Source organism: Oncorhynchus clarkii, chromosome 10 (genome assembly GCF_045791955.1).
Source record: "Oncorhynchus clarkii lewisi isolate Uvic-CL-2024 chromosome 10, UVic_Ocla_1.0, whole genome shotgun sequence".
NCBI classification, from domain to species: domain Eukaryota; kingdom Metazoa; phylum Chordata; class Actinopteri; order Salmoniformes; family Salmonidae; genus Oncorhynchus; species Oncorhynchus clarkii.
In genome coordinates, this window is record NC_092156.1 from 11048579 (window position 1) to 11068196 (window position 19618).

Below are 19618 nucleotides of genomic sequence, written 5' to 3' on the forward strand. Positions count from 1 at the left end.
TAAACTGACTGCAATTTAACATGACATTGAAATATGAGTTTATTTTTGACATAGCTCAGTGTAATATACAGTAATCTCCAAAAGTTTTGGGACAGTGACAAATGTTTTTTATATCATACCCCCAGACATGCTAACCTCTCACCGTTAAAAAAACAGGGGAGGTTAGCATTTTTTAGTGGGGGTATGATATTTGTGCCTGTAACTTTCTCACTCATCATTATTCACAATTCATTCAGAACTATCCATAATCATGGAACTGTAGCATCTACATTAATGTAGAAGTGTTTAGAAACATATTCTATTCTTATTTACAATAAATGTGACTCCAAAATGACACAATACATGATTTACCATTCATTTCTATTGAACACAAAATAACCTGAAACACAACCAAAACAGCAAATGCATCCAACAAGTTTATAAAGTCACAAGCTTGATGTTGTCACGCCCTGGCATTAGTTATCTGTGTTTTCTTTATTATTTTGGTTAGGCCAGGGTGTGACATGGGTGATTATTGTGTTTCGTCTTGTCTAGGGGTTTATTAGATTTATGGGGTTGTGTTCAGTGTAGTGGTCTAGGTAAGTCTATGGTTGCTTAGAGTGGTTCTCAATCAGAGGCAGGTGTTTATCGTTGTCTCTGATTGGGAACCATATTTAGGCAGCCATATTCTTTGGGTGTTTTGTGGGTGGTTGTCTCCTGTGTCACTGTTTGTGCCACACGGGACTGTTTTTGGATTTTCACATTTCTTGTTTTGTATTCTGTTCATGTATAGTTTCTCTGATTGAAGAACCATGAACTTTAACCACGCTGCATATTGGTCCTCCGATCCTTCTCGCCTGTCCTCTTCAGATGAAGAGGAGGAAATCCCTTACAGATGTAATCATTGCGTGCTAGGAATATGGGACCAAATACCTAACTTTTGACTACTTTAATACACATATAAGTGAATTTGTCTCAATACCGTTGGTCCCCTAAAATGGTGGGACTATTTGGTGCAAATGTGCATAGATTGCATTTGGATTACTGATATAGTGTTATTTGGTTAGTTAACTGGATTCGTCCTGACATAAACGAGTTCTTGTTTTTAGCTTTTGATTATTATTTGTGTCCTTGTCTGACATGTTTACTGCCCTGTTAGGAGCTGGTTACACAATCATTTCACTGCACTGTTAGGAGCTGGTTACACAATAATTTCACTGCACTGTTAGGAGCTAGTAACACAATAATTTCACTGCACTGTTAGGAGCTAGTAACACAATCATTTCACTGCACTGTTAGGAGCTAGTAACACAATCATTTCACTGCACTGTTAGGAGCTGGTTACAATCATTTCACTGCACTGTTAGGAGCTGGTTACACAATCATTTCACTGCACTGTTACGAGCTAGTAACACAATCATTTCACTGCACTGTTAGGAGCTAGTAACACAATCATTTCACTGCACTGTTAGGAGCTAGTATCACAATCATTTCACTGCACTGTTAGGAGCTAGTAACACAATAATTTCACTGCACTGTTAGGAGCTAGTAACACAATCATTTCACTGCACTGTTAGGAGCTAGTAACACAATAATTTCACTGCACTGTTAGGAGCTGGTTACACAATAATTTCACTGCACTGTTAGGAGCTAGTAACACAATCATTTCACTGCACTGTTAGGAGCTAGTAACACAATAATTTCACTGCGCTGTTAGGAGCTAGTAACACAATCATTTCACTGCACTGTTAGGAGCTAGTAACACAATCATTTCACTGCACTGTTAGGAGCTGGTTACAATCATTTCACTGCACTGTTAGGAGCTGGTTACACAATCATTTCACTGCACTGTTACGAGCTAGTAACACAATCATTTCACTGCACTGTTAGGAGCTAGTATCACAATCATTTCACTGCACTGTTAGGAGCTAGTAACACAATCATTTCACTGCACCGTTAGGAGCTAGTAACACAATCATTTCACTGCACTGTTAGGAGCTGGTTACACAATCATTTCACAGCACTGTTAGGAGCTGGTTACACAATCATTTCACTGCACTGTTAGGAGCTAGTAACACAATAATTTCACTGCACTGTTAGGAGCTAGTAACACAATCATTTCACTGCACTGTTAGGAGCTGGTTACACAATCATTTCACTGCACTGTTAGGAGCTGGTTACACAATCATTTCACTGCACTGTTAGGAGCTAGTAACACAATAATTTCACTGCACTGTTAGGAGCTAGTAACACAATAATTTCACTGCACTGTTAGGAGCTAGTAACACAATCATTTCACTGCACTGTTAGGAGCAAGTAACACAATCATTTCACTGCACTGTTAGGAGCTGGTTACACAATCATTTCACTGCACTGTTAGGAGCTGGTTACACAATCATTTCACTGCACTGTTAGGAGCTAGTAACACAATCATTTCACTGCACTGTTAGGAGCTGGTTACACAATCATTTCACTGCACTGTTAGGAGCTGGTTACACAAGCATTTCACTGCACTGTTAGGAGCTGGTTACACAAGCATTTCACTGCACTGTTAGGAGCTGGTTACACAAGCATTTCACTGCACTGTTAGGAGCTGGTTACACAAGCATTTCACTGCACCTTTAGGAGCTAGTAACACAATAATTTCACTGCACTGTTAGGAGCTGGTTACACAATCATTTCACTGCACTGTTAGGAGCTGGTTACACAATCATTTCACTGCACTGTTAGGAGCTAGTAACACAATCATTTCACTGCACTGTTAGGAGCTAGTTACACAAGCATTTCACTGCTCTGTTAGGAGCTAGTAACACAATCATTTCACTGCACTGTTAGGAGCTGGTTACACAAGCATTTCACTGCACTGTTAGGAGCTGGTTACACAAGCATTTCACTGCACTGTTAGGAGCTGGTTACACAAGCATTTCACTGCACTGTTAGGAGCTGGTTACACAAGCATTTCACTGCACTGTTAGGAGCTGGTTACACAAGCATTTTGCTGCACCCGCTATAACATCTGCCAAACTGTGTACGTGACCAATTAACTTTGATTTGATTTGAGACGGTGTATGTCGGTAGTAGCCAGAGGCAGTCAGCTCACCTGGACCTTCAAATGTCTCCTCTCAGATATGTAGAATTGACACACTTGGTCGGCCAGTCCCAGATGATGATGATTTATTTATTTAAAGGTTATTGGTTTTGTGAAAAGGTCTGAGGTGAAAAAAACTATGAAGAAACAAAAGACCAGACCATGTACCATGTGTCAGTCATCCATAATTAGTGGTCCAAACATTAGCACGCCATTTCTGACATTGAGATTGGCACAATTTGCAGAAAGTAGACACGTCCTTCCTGTTATAAGCCCTCTGACAGGAAGTCAGTTCTGGGAGTTTGCTACTGCCATCTAAAGCAGGGCTGTTCAGTTCCAGCCCCGGAGGGCCTTAAAACTTCAGTTTTTTGTTTCTACCTGCTAGTTAGTTGCACTCACCTGGTGTCCCAGGTCTGAATCAGTCCCTTGTTAGGAGTAGAGGATGAAATCCAGAAGTGTTTCTGCCCTCCAGGACCGACATTGAACAGCCCTTCTCTAAAGGATGGGGTGTGTAATGGTAAGGGTCTATTGACTTCTCTACATTTAGATTTAGATTTGAGTCATTTAGCAGATGCTGTTATCCAGAGCGACTTACAATAAGTGCATTAATCTTAAGACAGCAAGGTGAGACATCCACATATCACAGTCGTAGCATGTACATTTTCCCTCAATAAAGTCGTTTTCTCCAGAATGTCTTCTCTAGGATGTATTTAAACCTGTCAATTTAAACCTTAAAATTCCCCCCTCAATCTGAAGGGTATATGATTTATGTGAGTGTGATGGTAGGGATGATGCAAATTACTTCGTCTTTGGTCAGAAATTGCACCTGATCAGACTGTTGAACCTTCAAAAGCAGAGAAAGCAGAGATGGGTAGAGAAACCTGTAAATGAGATGAATTTAAACACACCTCACAGGAAGTTGATAGAACTTTGCCGGCCCAGACTATAATTATAATTTTTAATTTTCTCTGCAGACAGGCAGTGGAATGTTACATTTATGGACAACTCTTGACATAATTGCTAGACCAGAGTGGTGAACAACCATGGGCATGTTGTCAGGAATCTGCTTTAGCCAACACAAACCCAGCTAGCACTTAAACGTTCTGAGAACCATATGTTTCTTAGAGCTTGGTGAGAGCATGGTTGTCCTATGGTTATTTTGCATACTTTAACAGAACGTTTCCTACAAGTTCAAACATGGTTACATTTAATACAAATTGTTTGAATGTTCTATGAACATTCTCCAACTGGTTTGACAGTTCAGAGAATGTTAAGAAACAACATTCTTCTGTGGGAATTTCAGTACTTCAGCATAACATTTAAGAAAACGATCCCCAAAAAAGAGAACGTTCTCAGCATCAATAAAAGTCTCTCTATCCTCGATCTTGTTAAGTGTGTTCAGGTATGTTGGCTATGCCCACTATTTGGCCACACCTTATTTTAATAAGTTCTTGTTTCCTTTGAAATTGGATCTGTTTTAATAGACAAAAATGAACAGCTTTGTATGTGTAAAAAAATATGGCATGCTAGCTCCATCCTGGTGGTGCAGTGGACTAATTCCATGGATAGAAACCCAAAGATGTTTGGATATTTGAATCTCTGATGCCGTGTTTGATGCCGTCACAATTAAAAATGTGTTTAGATGATTAATGCCTAAGGAATTTATTTTCCATCTGTCCTATGTGCTTGGAGTTTTAAAAAAAGTTGACCCCAAAAAAGCAGTGTTATTAAATCTTATTTAAACATAAATGTTCCCCAGGACAGGAGAAATGTTCAATTCTGTTTTCAGAACGTTAAAAAAAACATTTAGTTTTACCTGTCAGAAAACATATGGCTTCATTCCCACAACCAATGCAAAACCAAAAGCATTCGTTCCCACAACTTCCAAGGAAGCAAATGTGCTAGCTGGGAAGACTTTTAGAATTAGAGGAGAATGAGAACTAATACAAATCACATCACTGCATGGGTCCTGAACAGATGCCATGAGTCAGGGGCAGAAATAGAAAGCAGTAGGAAAGCCTGCCTTTGCTAGCCTGCCTGTTTGATAAGAGTAATAGCATGTGACATGGAGGTTCAAAGAGGTGACTGAAGGAAACTTTCCACCCTAACTTGTAGCTCCCAGTTTGTAAACTTAATTTGGGCTGCTGTATGTCAGAACTCCACATCAACCCAATGTCAAGTTGTTGCATTACCAGCAGAACTGTAAACATCTTAAATCAAATATACCCAGCTAACAACAAACGTTCCTACAACTTTAGAGAACATTCCCTTAAGCGTCTCATTCAGTTATTTACTCATGTTTTCATAGGAATGTTCCCGTGATGTGCAAGGAATGTTTCCAAGAGACCATTCCCTTAATATCGAATAGAACTTACCCAGAATTCGTTATCATGTTCTCAGAACTTAAGGTATTAATGTTCTAGACACACTTCAAAGGAACCTTTCAAGAACATTCATGTGTCCAGTTTTCTGTGGGTTAGGAGAATATTCAATCAAGGTCGTGGACAAAGGCAGAAAGCTGGTAGCCAAAATTCCATAAATGTGTGAAGAGGATAAATCTATACATCTGTGCCGATGCACCATACAACCAATAAACAATGCATACACTTTGTTTATTTGGGCACTTCAATATCACGGTTTGCGTTTTCAACCCCACAATAAGTATGTTGTGACACATATTGTGTTATGTTAAGGCTGGTTATGACACCTACATAAGAGTGTAAAAACACACAAAACCTACTACGGTACTTATTTTATGGTTGGTTATGATACCTACATAAGTGTCAAAACCCACAAAACCTACCACACAAGACAAAACACTCCATTACACCATAGTCTACAGTACACACCTACTCAGTAAAGGGTTTTTCTTTATTTTTTACTTTGTTTACTATATGTTTTACTACATTGTAGAAAAATAGTGAAGACATCAAAAGTCATGTAGTAAGTCATGTAGTAAGCAAACAAGTCTTAAACAAATCAAAATGTATTTTATATTTGTGATTCTTCAAAGTAGCCACCCTTTGCCTTGACAGCTTTGCACACTCTTGGCATTCTCTCAACCAGCTTCACCTGGAATGCTTTTGCAACAGTCTTGAAGGAGTTCCCACATATGCTGAACACTTGGTTGCGTTTCCTTCACTCTGCGGTCCAACTCCCTTACACAGCCAGGATGTGTGTTGGGTCATTGTCCTGTTGAAAAACAAATGATAGTCCCACTAAGCGCAAACCAGATGGGATTTGCGTATCGCTGCAGAATGCTGTGGCATCCATGTTGGTTAAGTGTGTGTTGAAAACTAAATAAATTACTGACAGTGTCACCAGCAAAGCACACCCACACCATCACACCTCCTCCTCCATGCTTCACTGTGGGAACCACACATGCAAAGATCATCCGTTCACCTACTCTGCATCTCACAAAGACACTGCAGTTGGAACCAAAAATCTCAAATTTGGACTAATCAGACCAAAGTATTCAGACCCTTTACTCAGTACTTTGTTGAAGCACCTTTGGCAGCGACTACAGCCTCGAGTCTTCTTGGGTATGACGCTACAAGCTTGGAACATTTGCACTTGGGGAGTTTCTCCCATTCTTCTCTGCAGATCCTCTCAAGCTATGTCAGGTTGGATGGGGAGCGTGTCTGCACAGCTATTTTCAGGTCTCATCAGAGATGTTCTATCGGGTTCAAGTCCGGGCTCTGGCTGGGCCACTCAAGGGCATTCAGAGACTTGTCCTGAAGTCACACCTGCGTTGACTTGGCTGTGTGCTTAGGGTCGTTGTCCTGTTGGAAGGTGACCAACAACGACGAGACGGCCTACAGGGAGGAGGTGAGGGCCCTCGGAGTGTGGTGTCAGGAAAATAACCTCACACTCAACGTCAACAAAACTAAGGAGATGATTGTGGACTTCAGGAAACAGCAGAGAGAGCACCCCCCTATCCACATCGATGGGACAGTAGTGGAGAGGGTAGTAAGTTTTAAGTTCCTCGGCGTACCCATCACAGACAAACTGAATTGGTCCACCCACACAGACAGCATCGTGAAGAAGGCGCAGCAGCGCCTCTTCAACCTCAGGAGGCTGAAGAAATTTGACTTGTCACCAAAAGCACTCACAAACTTCTACAGATGCACAATCGAGAGCATCCTGTCGGGCTGTATCACCGCCTGGTATGGCAACTGCTCCGCCCACAACCGTAAGGCTCTCCAGAGGGTAGTGAGGTCTGCACAACGCATCACCGGGGGCAAACTACCTGCCCCCCAGGACACCTACACCACCCGATGCCACAGGAAGGCCATAAAGATCATCAAGGACAACAACCACCCGAGCCACTGCCTGTTCACCCCGCTATCATCCAGAAGGCGAGGTCAGTACAGGTGCATCAAAGCTGGGACCGAGAGACTGAAAAACAGCTTCTATCTCAAGGCCATCAGACTATTAAACAGCCACCTCTAACATTGAGTGGCTGCTGCCAACACACTGACTCAACTCCAGCCACTTTAATAATGGGAATTGATGGAAATTGATGTAAAATATATCACTAGCCACTTTAAACAATGCTACTTAATATAATGTTTACATACCCTACATTATTCATCTCATATGTATATACTGTACTCGATACCATCTACTGCATTTGGCCTATGCCGTTCTGTACCATCACTCATTCATATATCTTTATGTACATATTCTTTATCCCTTTACACTTGTGTGTATAAGGTAGTAGTTTTGGAATTGTTCGGTTAGATTACTTGTTGGTTATTACTGCATTGTCGGAACTAGAAAACACAAGCATTTCGCTACACTCGAATTAACATCTGCTAACCATGTGTATGTGACAAATACATTTTATTGATTTGAACCTTCGCCCCAGTCTGAGGTCCTGAGAGCTCTGGACCAGGATTTCGTCAAGGATCTCTTCACCATAGAGATGCTTCACCATAGAGATGGTGCCAGGTTACCTCCAGACAAGACGCTTGACATTCAGGCCAAAGAGTTCAATCTTGGTTTCATCAGACCAGATAATCTTGTTTCTCATGGTCTGAAAGTCCTTTCAGTGCCTTTTGGCATCCTCCGAGCTGGCTGTCATGTGCCTTTTACTGAGGAGTGGCTTCTGTCGGCCACTACCATAAAACCCTGATTTAGTCGAGTGCAGCAGAGATGGTTGTCCTTCTGGAAGGTTCTCCCATCTCCGCAGAGGAACTCTGGAGCTATATCAGAGTGACAATCGGGTTCTTGGTCACCTCCCTGACCAAGGCCCTTCTCCCCCAATTGCTCAGTTTGCCCGGGCGGCAGGCTCTAGCACGAGAGTCTTGCTGGTTCCAAACTTATTCCATTTAAGAATGATAGAAAAAGTCAAGGGGTCTGCATACTTTCCGAATGCACTGTATACATGGTTATGACTGTCTCGTAGCGTGTTATGACACTGGGTTATGATGTGTTATGACTGTCTCGTAGCGTGTTATGACACTGGGTTATGATGTGTTATGACTGTCTCACAGCGTGTTATGACACTGGGTTATGATGTATTATGACTGTCTCATAGCGTGTTATGACACTGGGTTATGATGTGTTATGACTGTCTCATAACGTGTTATGACACTGGGTTATGATGTGTTATGACTGTCTCGTAGCGTGTTATGACACTGGGTTATGATGTGTTATGACTGTCTCATAGCGTGTTATGACACTGGGTTATGATGTGTTATGACTGTCTCATAACGTGTTATGACACTGGGTTATGATGTGTTATGACTGTCTCATAACGTGTTATGACACTGGGTTATGATGTGTTATGACTGTCTCATAACGTGTTATGACACTGGGTTATGATGTGTTATGACTGTCTCGTAGCGTGTTATGACACTGGGTTATGATGTGTTATGACTGTCTCATAACGTGTTATGACACTGGGTTATGATGTGTTATGACTGTCTCCTAACGTGTTATGACACTGGGTTATGATGTGTTATGACCGTCTCATAACGTGTTATGACACTGGGTTATGATGTGTTATGACCGTCTCGTAGCGTGTTATGACACTGGGTTATGATGTGTTATGACCGTCTCGTAGCGTGCTATGACACTGGGTTATGATGTGTTATGACTGTCTCGTAGCGTGTTATGACACTGGGTTATGATGTGTTATGACTGTCTCGTAGCGTGTTATGACACTGGTTTATGATATGTTATTACTGTCTCATAACGTGTTATGACACTGGGTTATGATGTGTTATGACTGTCTCATAATGTGTTATGACACTAGGTTTATGATGTGTTATGACTGTCTCATAACGTGTTATAACACTGGGTTATGATGTGCTATGACCGTCTCATAACGTGTTATGACACTGAGTGTCAAGTAAAGTGTCACCAATACATCGCACCCTACATTGAAAGCTTACCCAGTATCAAAGACTTGGCTAGACAATCTCCGAATGTCATGACACTTTTTGGTGTTTTGTAACATACCAGATAGGTGCAGTGAAATGTGTCATTTTACAGGGTCAGTCATAGTACGGTGCCCCTGGAGCAAATTTATTTTTTACATTTTTTTTTTTTTTAACCTTTATTTAACTAGGAAAGTCAGTTAAGAACACATTCTTATTTTCAATGACGGCCTAGGAACAGTGGGTTAACTGCCTGATGACTGTTAAGTGCATTGCTCAAGGACAAATCTTGAGAACTTGGCAACCATGTTCTGTACATGTTTTGTGGAACGTTGATGGAATATTCTCCCAACCCTTAGCAAACTGGACACTTGAATGTTCTCGCAACATTAATTTTGTATATTCTGATAACATTGTAACCACGTTGTAACCTATAGTAGTTCTGCTTGACATTAGGGGCTGTTCTCTTAACTTAAACACCAAAACATGCTAAAAAGGTTCACAGAAGGTGTTTGCTAACATAGATAGAATGTTCCCCTAACTAACGGAAAACTGGACACTCAAACATTAGGGGAACATTACGGGTAACATTGCAAAAAGATTCTCTCTCCATAGAATTGTTAACTGCGTTGTCACCCCTTACAATCGATACCAGCAATACATCATGCCAGGTTTTGAATCGTCGCCTTTGGAAAATACTGTAGCTACATTGACTTTGATCAAGAGAACACACTTGCCAATGTTCTGTTATCAACTCATATCAACTCAAATTCTGGAGACTAATGGAATTTTACCCTGTTAACTGCTCTCTGAATCAAAAAAACATTTTATGTATGTCTTCCAGGGAATGTTAAAGATTTACTCTCTCCATAGATATCTCAGCTATACAGAATAAGAGGGTAGTTGTGTAAAATACTATTTAAATCAAGTACATTAATAAAAACCCTCATCTGGCACTAAAGGCTTTGCCTTGCTATCCATAATGCAGACTGATCTCATGGTTATTAGTTCCCCCTGCAAAACAAACCTGGGATAATCACCCCATGAGTCTCAGTATAACATCCAGATGAAAACTCAACATAGCTTCTAGTGCCTGTTGTACTGTCATATTAAAGCTCTGTTGTTTTGTCAGTCCGAACTGTGAGCAGTGCTGCTGATGCAGTGCTTGGTGGTGAAATGAGAAGCTGAATGTTTGTTACGTAAGCACCATTACAGCAGTAGTTCATGGCCACCCTCTCTCACCATGGCAAGCACCGCCTGCGGCCTGTCATTAACCTTGACTCTGTTTCCACTGTGGACCCCCCTTCAACTCCTGCCTGTGTGGATCTGCAGGGAAAGTGCAGGTCATCCATCCACACAATGTACGCACCGCTTTCGGGATGTGTCAAACCTCCATGCATCGGGTTTACACAAAGCCTCATAACATCGACGATATTCATGTATTTTACTGTATCCGAACCATGCAGACTTCTTGGTCCTAATGTTTTTGAATACCCTCTCATTTCTAGACAACTGCTGTCTTGTTCAGATGTAAGTCAGTGAGAATGGGAGCATTGCATTTTTGGCTGCAGCCCAGCATGTCACTTACAGACACAGAGCAGAATGAGGCTGTGGTACAGTATTACGGACACAGAGCAGAATGAGGCTGTGGTACAGTATTACGGACACAGAGAAGAATGAAGCTGTGGTACAGTATTACGGACACAGAGCAGAATGAGGCTGTGGTACAGTATTACGGAGACAGGGCAGAATGAGGCTGTGGTACAGTATTACGGACACAGAGCAGAATGAGGCTGTGGTACAGTATTACGGACACAGAGCAGAATGAGGCTGTGGTACAGTATTACGGACACAGAGCAGAATGAGGCTGTGGTACAGTATTACGGACACAGAGCAGAATGAGGCTGTGGTACAGTATTACGGACACAGAGCAGAATGAAGCTGTGGTACAGTATTACGGACACAGAGAAGAATGAGCCTGTGGTACAGTATTACGGACACAGAGCAGAATGAGGCTGTGGTACAGTATTACGGACACAGAGCAGAATGAGGCTGTGGTACAGTATTACGGATACAGAGCAGAATGAGGCTGTGGTACAGTATTACGGACATAGAGCAAAATGGGTTAAAGTATCTTCTCCTCCATACCACCACAGCCACTGATTTCACAGTTGAGCTCAGCTGAATGGCTCTGCGCTGAGTCACATTACCTGGATGACTGAGATTAGAAAGAGCCACTAATTGAATGTGAACTGCTCGGCACAGTGTGGTCACCCAGGGCCTTGTTTCCACCCACACCAATACACAATGTGTATGGATACTCTTCTTTAGACTGTAACTGCAACATTATTCTTCAATGGAAACATTTAACAAATGACATATGCTTGTAGATCATTTCCCACAATGGTGTCAATTTATGGACAGTTGCTTGAAAATGGGATTAAAAGAGCAGATGTATTTTTGTTATATCAGATCAGAGTGACATTGACTTTGACAGATCAGACACTGACTGCTTTGTGGTTTGTTTTTCTTTTGTAAAAATGGAATGAAAGGCTATTTCAACTCTTTCATCCTCATGAAATAAAATGAAAAAAAATGTGTGTCATTGTTTACAGGAGTCAATTCCTATTGATCCTCCACAAAGACATGATTTTCGAAGAAACGGTTGCAATCAAACTAGAGGATCACACCAAGTCACCCCATCTAAATACATATAAATCAATGGCACAGGTGAAAAATGAACATACACGTTTATTCTACATGTAGTAAGGGCACATATTGTACAAACTGTAAACTAGGTACTGTAATACATTTGAGGATTGTTTTTCTTCAACACCTTCTTGACAACTGCAGCACATTATTTCATCTGACTGACGAGTGCCTGGACTTTTCAATAAATCCACACTGAAAAACAGCACAAACAGTTTTCTACTCACATTTAAGGATTCTAAGATTTTTTTTTTAAAAGCACTTGTGTTCACATCTAGATTTGAACATTATACAATACTGTTTTCCATTTTATGTTTACATGAAGGTTTGCTGTTGAATGTCGAGGTAGGGGTGCCATCATAAATAAATAATCTTAACAAAATGAGCTGGAGAACAACACCCTTGCAGTTGGACCCATCCAAAAAGGATGTTGTTTAATGTCATACAAGGAGACAGTTATATATTCCTATTTGTCATTTGATGCAGAGGAATGCTTTGCTGTCAGCTAGGTTAACAAAAGCACTGTTACATGTGATGTCACAACAAACATCTAGACAGAACAACACACTTGTTTCTCATAACCTGTGGGGCACCCCTAGGAAAGACATTTGAGCAAACAAGGCATTCTGCTTTTGTAATTTTGCAATGTAATGCCCAATTCATAAAGTGCCAGCAAACTGTGGTGAGCAGAGTTAAACATGACTGGTAAATTTGGCGGCTTAAATCTATCTCAGGAATTATACAGATATAGCAACAAGCAAGATAGTTAAACCATCTAAAACCAAAATGAATATTAATCTGTATAAATGTATAAAACCAAAAACTCTGGACAACCCTCAGATACTTCAAAGTGCCATGCCAGTGTCATAATTGTTCATATGGCTAAGAAAATGAAACTCATAAAACTTTACAAAACATTGTCATCTCACAGCGTGAGCTTCACATTCAGCAAAATCATTGGAAACAAAATATGAATAGACAATTGTTTATATAGGGCATCTTTACGCAGGCCCAATTACCTAGTTGTATGCCCAGGTGTGCGTGTTGTGATAGAACCACAGAGGGGAACAGCAGGGAAGGATTGTTTACTAATGAACTAAATCCCTCTGAGTAACAGCTTTCTCCACTGATTAGACGGGGCCTGACAGGAGGAGCACTGAGCAAACAAAGACAGTCTTCTAGAATGTTCCCCATAGCTGCTCAGATTATGCAGAGTTCATTTTTTTATAGTAGATTTGAGCAGACTCATGTTTGTAAATAATTAGAAAATAAATTATAAGCAAAGGATATAGTTAATCATAGAGAGACTGGTCAATATTTGGGAATAGGACAACTGATATGGTAGAAAATGGAAAAAGGCCAACCTTCACTTCACATAGATGCTGCTGTTTTGCCTTCGTCAAAGACATAATGCGTTTGGAAAAACCTTTTTAAAATCAGATGCTACTATATCAAGTCAGCACTTTAAAAAAAAAAAACGTGTTTATTATGGTATTGATGGCTTCTAGCACCCCTTGACAATTGGAGTAGAGCTGAGCAGTGGGCACGTTCCACCTTCATCTACAACATGACAGAGACAGAGGTCTTCTCAGAGACAGTTCATATTTTGGCACTTGTCATAGAAGGCTAGACTTGATGGACATACACTCTTAATAATCCAGGGCCAGGCAAATAAAATGAGGTCATAAAAACTCAATAGGATTACAGGAGGGGGTGGAGCTAGGTGGCTTCTCAACCTCTTTTTGTAACTCATAAGTAACATGCTGATTCAAAAACGTTCTCCCTGTTGCATTTTACCAAATTTGATTTCCCAGAACCAATTTAAGACTAATACCATTAAATTACCATTGATGTATGACAACTCCATGCTTTTACACCTGTCGATACAAGAACAAGGCTGAGGCCTGGAAACAACTGAGCCACAATGCATTAACTCTAGTTCATTTTGACATCAAAACCATGTGCCGTAGACTTCCCATCATGGGAGCTATGATAAATTGGAATTGTAAAGAGTGTTAAAATATGTCCTTCACCCAATGCACACCACAAAATTCAATTGTCCTAATTCCAATGTAGAGTCATGCAATGCCTCCTGAAATGAAAAACCATACAGGTACTAATTGAAAGCCTTAAAACCACACTAGCTCTATAGAATTGCTCCTCATTTTCACGAACAGCGTATTGTTTGCCATCGGTCAAATTCAATATTGCATAGAAAACATCTCAACAGTCACAGCTACAAATGAGATAATTGATCAGGAGAGTGACAGGACCAAATCATTCAGTGGGTGTTTAACAATCTGGCTGCTATGAGCACAACAACAGTCCCACTGTTCCCTAAAACATCATAGCTCCAGCTAAAACAATTCACAATATCAGTTTTCAGCGGTTTACCAAAGGTCAATTGTGTTCTGGCTGTGTGGCTGTTGACTTGCATAAGGTGCAATAATTACATTTTTCAATTATGCATTGACGGCATTTACTGCTGCTCACTTAGCTGATTGTTTCCATGCAAACTGACCATTAATAGAATCAGAATCAGCTCTCTGCATTAGGACAGTAGAAGGTTGCGTCCTAATATAGTGCACTACTTTTGACCAGAGCCTTTAGGGAATAGGATGCCAATTGTAAAACACTTGAAGAAATGTCTGATGGGCCCTGACTTGCCAAAAGAATCACTGATGCCCTAAGAGTGTGAAGAGGTACCACTTTTTAGGAGAAGACGTGTCTAGTGGGAGAGAGTAATGAGGATGAAGTTGGGAGAGAACTGTGTCCACGGTGATGCCTATGCTACAGCTACACTGGTTGACTTGACTTGACTTGCTGATGCGATGATGGGTGCTAGGAGGGCTTAGAAAGTAGGCCCTGTTTCACACAGGACTGTTGGTTCTTTAAAATCAGGTCCGCCAGTTAGTTTTTTTAAATCAGGTTTGACAGTTTGTTCTATTAAATCAGGTTTGTCAATTTGTTCTTTAAAATCAGGTTTGACAGTTTGTTCTTTAAAATCAGGTTTGACAGTTTGTTCTTTAAAATCAGGTTTGACAGTTTGTTCTTTAAAATCAGGTTTGACAGTTTGTTCTATAAAATCAGATTTGACAGTTTGTTCTATAAAATCAGGTTTGACAGTTTGTTCTTTAAAATCAGGTTTGACAGTTGGTTCTTTAAAATCAGGTTTGACAGTTGGTTCTTTAAAATCAGGTTTGACAGTTGGTTCTTTAAAATCAGGTTTGACAGAAGTTTCTTTGAAATCCAGTGTGACAATCAGAGTGAGCTCCATCAACACTTTTGCATTTCCCAATTGGGAAAATCATGTACTACAAAAGGGGAATGCAACTAAAATATATAGAAATATGACATACTTGGCATAAGACGTTGTATCTCTGTGAAAATGAAAGGTATTTAAAGCCTCCGTAACTGTTCTATCAAATGCATACATGTGTATACACCATACCTTACCACAACCCTACCACGCTGAGGCTTACCACTTCAATTTCACAACAACACAAATGCACGAATTGATGAGGGTTGTTTTGAACCATTTTCACCATCCTATGGCCTCTCTCCATATTATTTTAGTCAGTTATCATTAACCAGAAGTGCATTCAACTCTCTAATAAATTATGATGATTATTATAAATAACATTTTAAATAATTATACACTGTTGTTGACATCGAAAAAAACAATCAAAACCAATTATCTTTATAGTTATCTTTGTAAGAATATGAAACACGCTGTACATATAGATGTAAAGCACTTACCTACGAGACATTTTGCTAATATTTCTACTTCTTTCTCCATGTTATAACAGCTTCCAGGATATTTGTCACTACTGTGTACACATGCAAATGTATACATATTAGTAAATACAACACATGTATACACGTGTGTATTTCGTTTTACTTTATTCAAGTTATGGAACATTTATCAACAAATCTGTCTATACTTTAATAATAAATGCTGAAGGTGTTTTGCAGATAGTTATCCAGGATAAAGTGCCTTCATTTGAAACATTCTGTAGATTTCCATAGTGATTTGAGTTTTAAGGTTCGCAGTGAAGCTCAGTTTGTATATACCACACTTATGCTAGGCATACTGCCAAGTCTCTCCCTCTGGGTTACTTCTCATGTTTGTATACCAATACATACACCCGTCAACATGTCACAGTTTTGTGTTGGCCGTTCTGAGTTATAGGATTAATCTTTTCCAGTGACACATCGGCATCGCTGCCCAAGTTCCCAGAAAGGGACGGGGACAGTTTCTCCATGGTCTTAATCCCAACCCCATCCTTCTTCTGCAGCTCCTCCTCCTGACACAGGATGCTGTGGGGAATCACATAGGTGGCATTGTTGCTTTCCTTGGGAATGTGCCCTTTGGGCTGATACTGGGACGCAGGCGGCTGGGATCCATTGTTGTTGATGCTCACTATCTCTATGGCATTGCTGCCCGGGCAGAGTCTGTGGCAGCCCAGCAGGATGGAGAACGCTTTGCGGAAGTCCGCGTTGAAGGCATATATGATGGGGTTGAGTGAGGAGTTGGCCCAGCCGAACCAGACGAACACGTCGAAGGTGCCGGGGCTGATGCAGAGGAAATCAGAGGGGCCGTTGGGCTCACAGAAGGGTACCATGCAGTTGAGGATGAAGAAGGGCAGCCAGCAGCACACAAACACCCCCATTATGACAGAGAGGGTCTTTAGGACTTTGGTTTCTCTTTTGAAAGACATCTTGAAGGAGCTCTCCGTCTCCATGTTGGAGTTGTTCCCCATACTGCTGTGGCGGTTCTTGGCACTCTCCGCAGCCCTCTCCAGTGCTGAGATCCTCCTGATTTGTATCTGGGCAATTCTGTAAATCCGGGTGTAAGTCACGATCATGATTGCCACAGGGATGTAGAAGCTGATGAGGGAGGAGGAGATGGCATAGGTCCTGTTAAGGCTGGAGTCGCAGTTGTCCGGCGGCAGCTCACCGTAAGTGCCGTTGAGCTCCAACACCGCAGCCTTGTGCCAGTTCAACTGCACAGGGATGAAAGAGATGAGCACAGACAGCGTCCATGCCACACTGATCATAATAAACGCCACCTTGGGTGTCATCTTCCTCTCGTAGCGGAATGGGCTTGAGATCGCCCAGTATCTGTCCACGCTGATGACACATAAGTTCAAAATGGACGCTGTTGAGCACATGATGTCGAACGCCACCCAGACATTACAGAAGGCACCGAACGGCCAGAAGCCCACGATCTCCGTTGCTGCCTTCCATGGCATCACCAAGATGGCCACCAGCAGGTCTGAAATGGCCAAAGAGATCACAAAGAAGTTGGTGACCTTTGAGCGCAGGTGGCGGAACTTGGTGACTGCAACACATACCAGTGTGTTCCCCAGCAGTGTGGTCAGGATGAGCGCAAAGAGAAAGCAGCCTGTCAGAACGCGCTTGGATGAGTCTCTCTCCAGCAAATTATCGCTATCGCGGACCGTGGAGAAGTTCAAATCCATGTTTCTGTCAGCTTGTAGAGATAGAAATCACCCCATAATTCCAATCACCTGAACTCAGGCCAATTAGATGGAAAATGAACCCTTGGCCGCTTGCCTGGGGGCCATCAAGTCTGGAAGCTGGTTCACCATGCTCATCACAGCAATCATCCTGCAGAATAGTGTCTATAAATATTTCAAAAAGCACTCTTTATAAATGAGCCAAAAAATGCACCCTGTTCATGAATTCTCAAAGACATTCTACTGTCAGAGCAGCAGTTTTCAACTATGGATATTCCATCTGTTATTGAAGAGTTTCATATGATGTACCTACGAATTTAAACTTTTACTCTGCTTTATCATATGTCTATTTCAATGACCTGTCAGCAGTCATCTGAAAATTTCACACCATATTCTCGCAGGCATGTTCAGTAAACAGAGGCTAGGCCAATCATTAGCCTTATATACGGGCTCGTCGATACAGTCTATTGATCATATTAACACTGTGTTTATCTGATTTGTTTAATGACTGACGAGGCGTGTCCGTGTGATTATATTCGTGCCCTTATTGACGCTCCATCCAGGACAAGCAACTGCAGGGCACATGCACTGGACAAGATGCCTGACGCTTTGGACGGTGATGGAAATGTAGACATGCAGTTGCAATATTGTTGAACTGAAATGCACACGCATCATAACAACAAAATAAATACATCGTCCGTATCTTTACGCATGAAACGTGGCATATGTAGCCTATGTTTTATGAAAATGTAGCAATTAAGTTTCCATAAGCACCAAGAACACACAACAGGCTACATCTTACTGTGGAGCAACACAACGATAATCCTGGAGCTCAGTCCGTTCGTGCGGTCCATTTTTGTCCCACAACGAGTCTCCAAAATTGCAATGGGACTCCATAGAAGATGAGCTGTCAACTTCTTTTAAACAACCGTTTTTTTTGTAAATGTCCTTAAATCCTCAAAGAAAGCTCAATGGTAAACCATGGTTTACTTCGAAATAGCAGGCTCTACATATTCTCTTTCCCACGTATATGTCTACAGCAGAAGCGCGCGCCTCTGTCTGCTCTCCTCGCGTGTGCTCCAGATGCAGCCCGCAGCCTCAGTACCGCTAGCAGTGTGTTATTCTCATTATATGTCCTTTCAAACTTCCCTCTATCTTCACCCGAAAAACTGTGTGACCACATCCAGACAGGGTCGAAATACCGTCCGATAGAATCAATTCAACTTGTGCATCTTCTCACAAGCTCCAGATCAACAAGAATACTAGCACGAGTTAGTCACGCTTTCCTAAACGCACTAGATGTCATTTTTTCTTCATATGTTCAAGTTATTGTGAAGAGATCCACATTCCATCAGTCTCCAGTCCTCATCCACCACTGACGTGTCCGAAGTGAAGTCTCTCACTTGTAGATTGAGGGAAGATGAGACGTTTTGTGCGCCATATGCACTCAGCTGCGCGCCAGGGTCTCTGGAAACGTCCCCACCAGCTTGTTTCATCTCATGCATCAATAGGATATTTAGCTGAAATGTGTTAATTTGTTCCTATTAAAGCCCACTCTTCGATATTGATATTACTTTTATAATTACATGATTAATTATACAGTAGCGTAATATTACAGCAATTGATTTAGTCTACTAAAACTGTGTGGAGTGAGTGCCAAAAATAAAGTGTTACTTTCTGTCCCGGTTCTCCCGTCTGTCATATTAGGGATTTGATAAAATAGCTCAAATTGGAATTAAATCAAATGAACCACGAAATTATGAAAACATCTCATGCTGAAATTGTCTCAAAGTTTAACTTGAACGCAATCTATTTGGATAGATAGGCACAATAACGCCATCTACTGGAGACCATATGTATTACAAATAACACACAAATGTGGGATGCTGCAAGGTTATGTTAGGCTATTATCATCATCATCAACATCACCGAATAAGAACACCAATACATCTGATATATTCCAGAGGCAATAGAAA

The 19618-nt window shown here is 41.2% G+C and overlaps 1 protein-coding gene across 1 annotated transcript; it reads right to left on the minus strand.

Annotated features, from left to right (window-relative positions):
* Window positions 1-16219: 16219 nt before the first annotated feature.
* Window positions 16220-17964, minus strand: LOC139419429 (D(1)-like dopamine receptor). The gene has a single exon (XM_071169378.1). It carries the CDS (start codon window positions 17643-17645, stop codon window positions 16314-16316), a length of 1332 nt encoding a protein of 443 aa, XP_071025479.1. The 5' UTR covers window positions 17646-17964; the 3' UTR covers window positions 16220-16313.
* Window positions 17965-19618: the final 1654 nt, after the last annotated feature.

Excerpts from the sequence above, each read along its gene's own strand:
- LOC139419429 (XM_071169378.1), bottom strand. The coding sequence starts at position 17,645 with ATGGATTTGAACTTCTCCACGGTCCGCGATAGCGATAATTTGCTGGAG.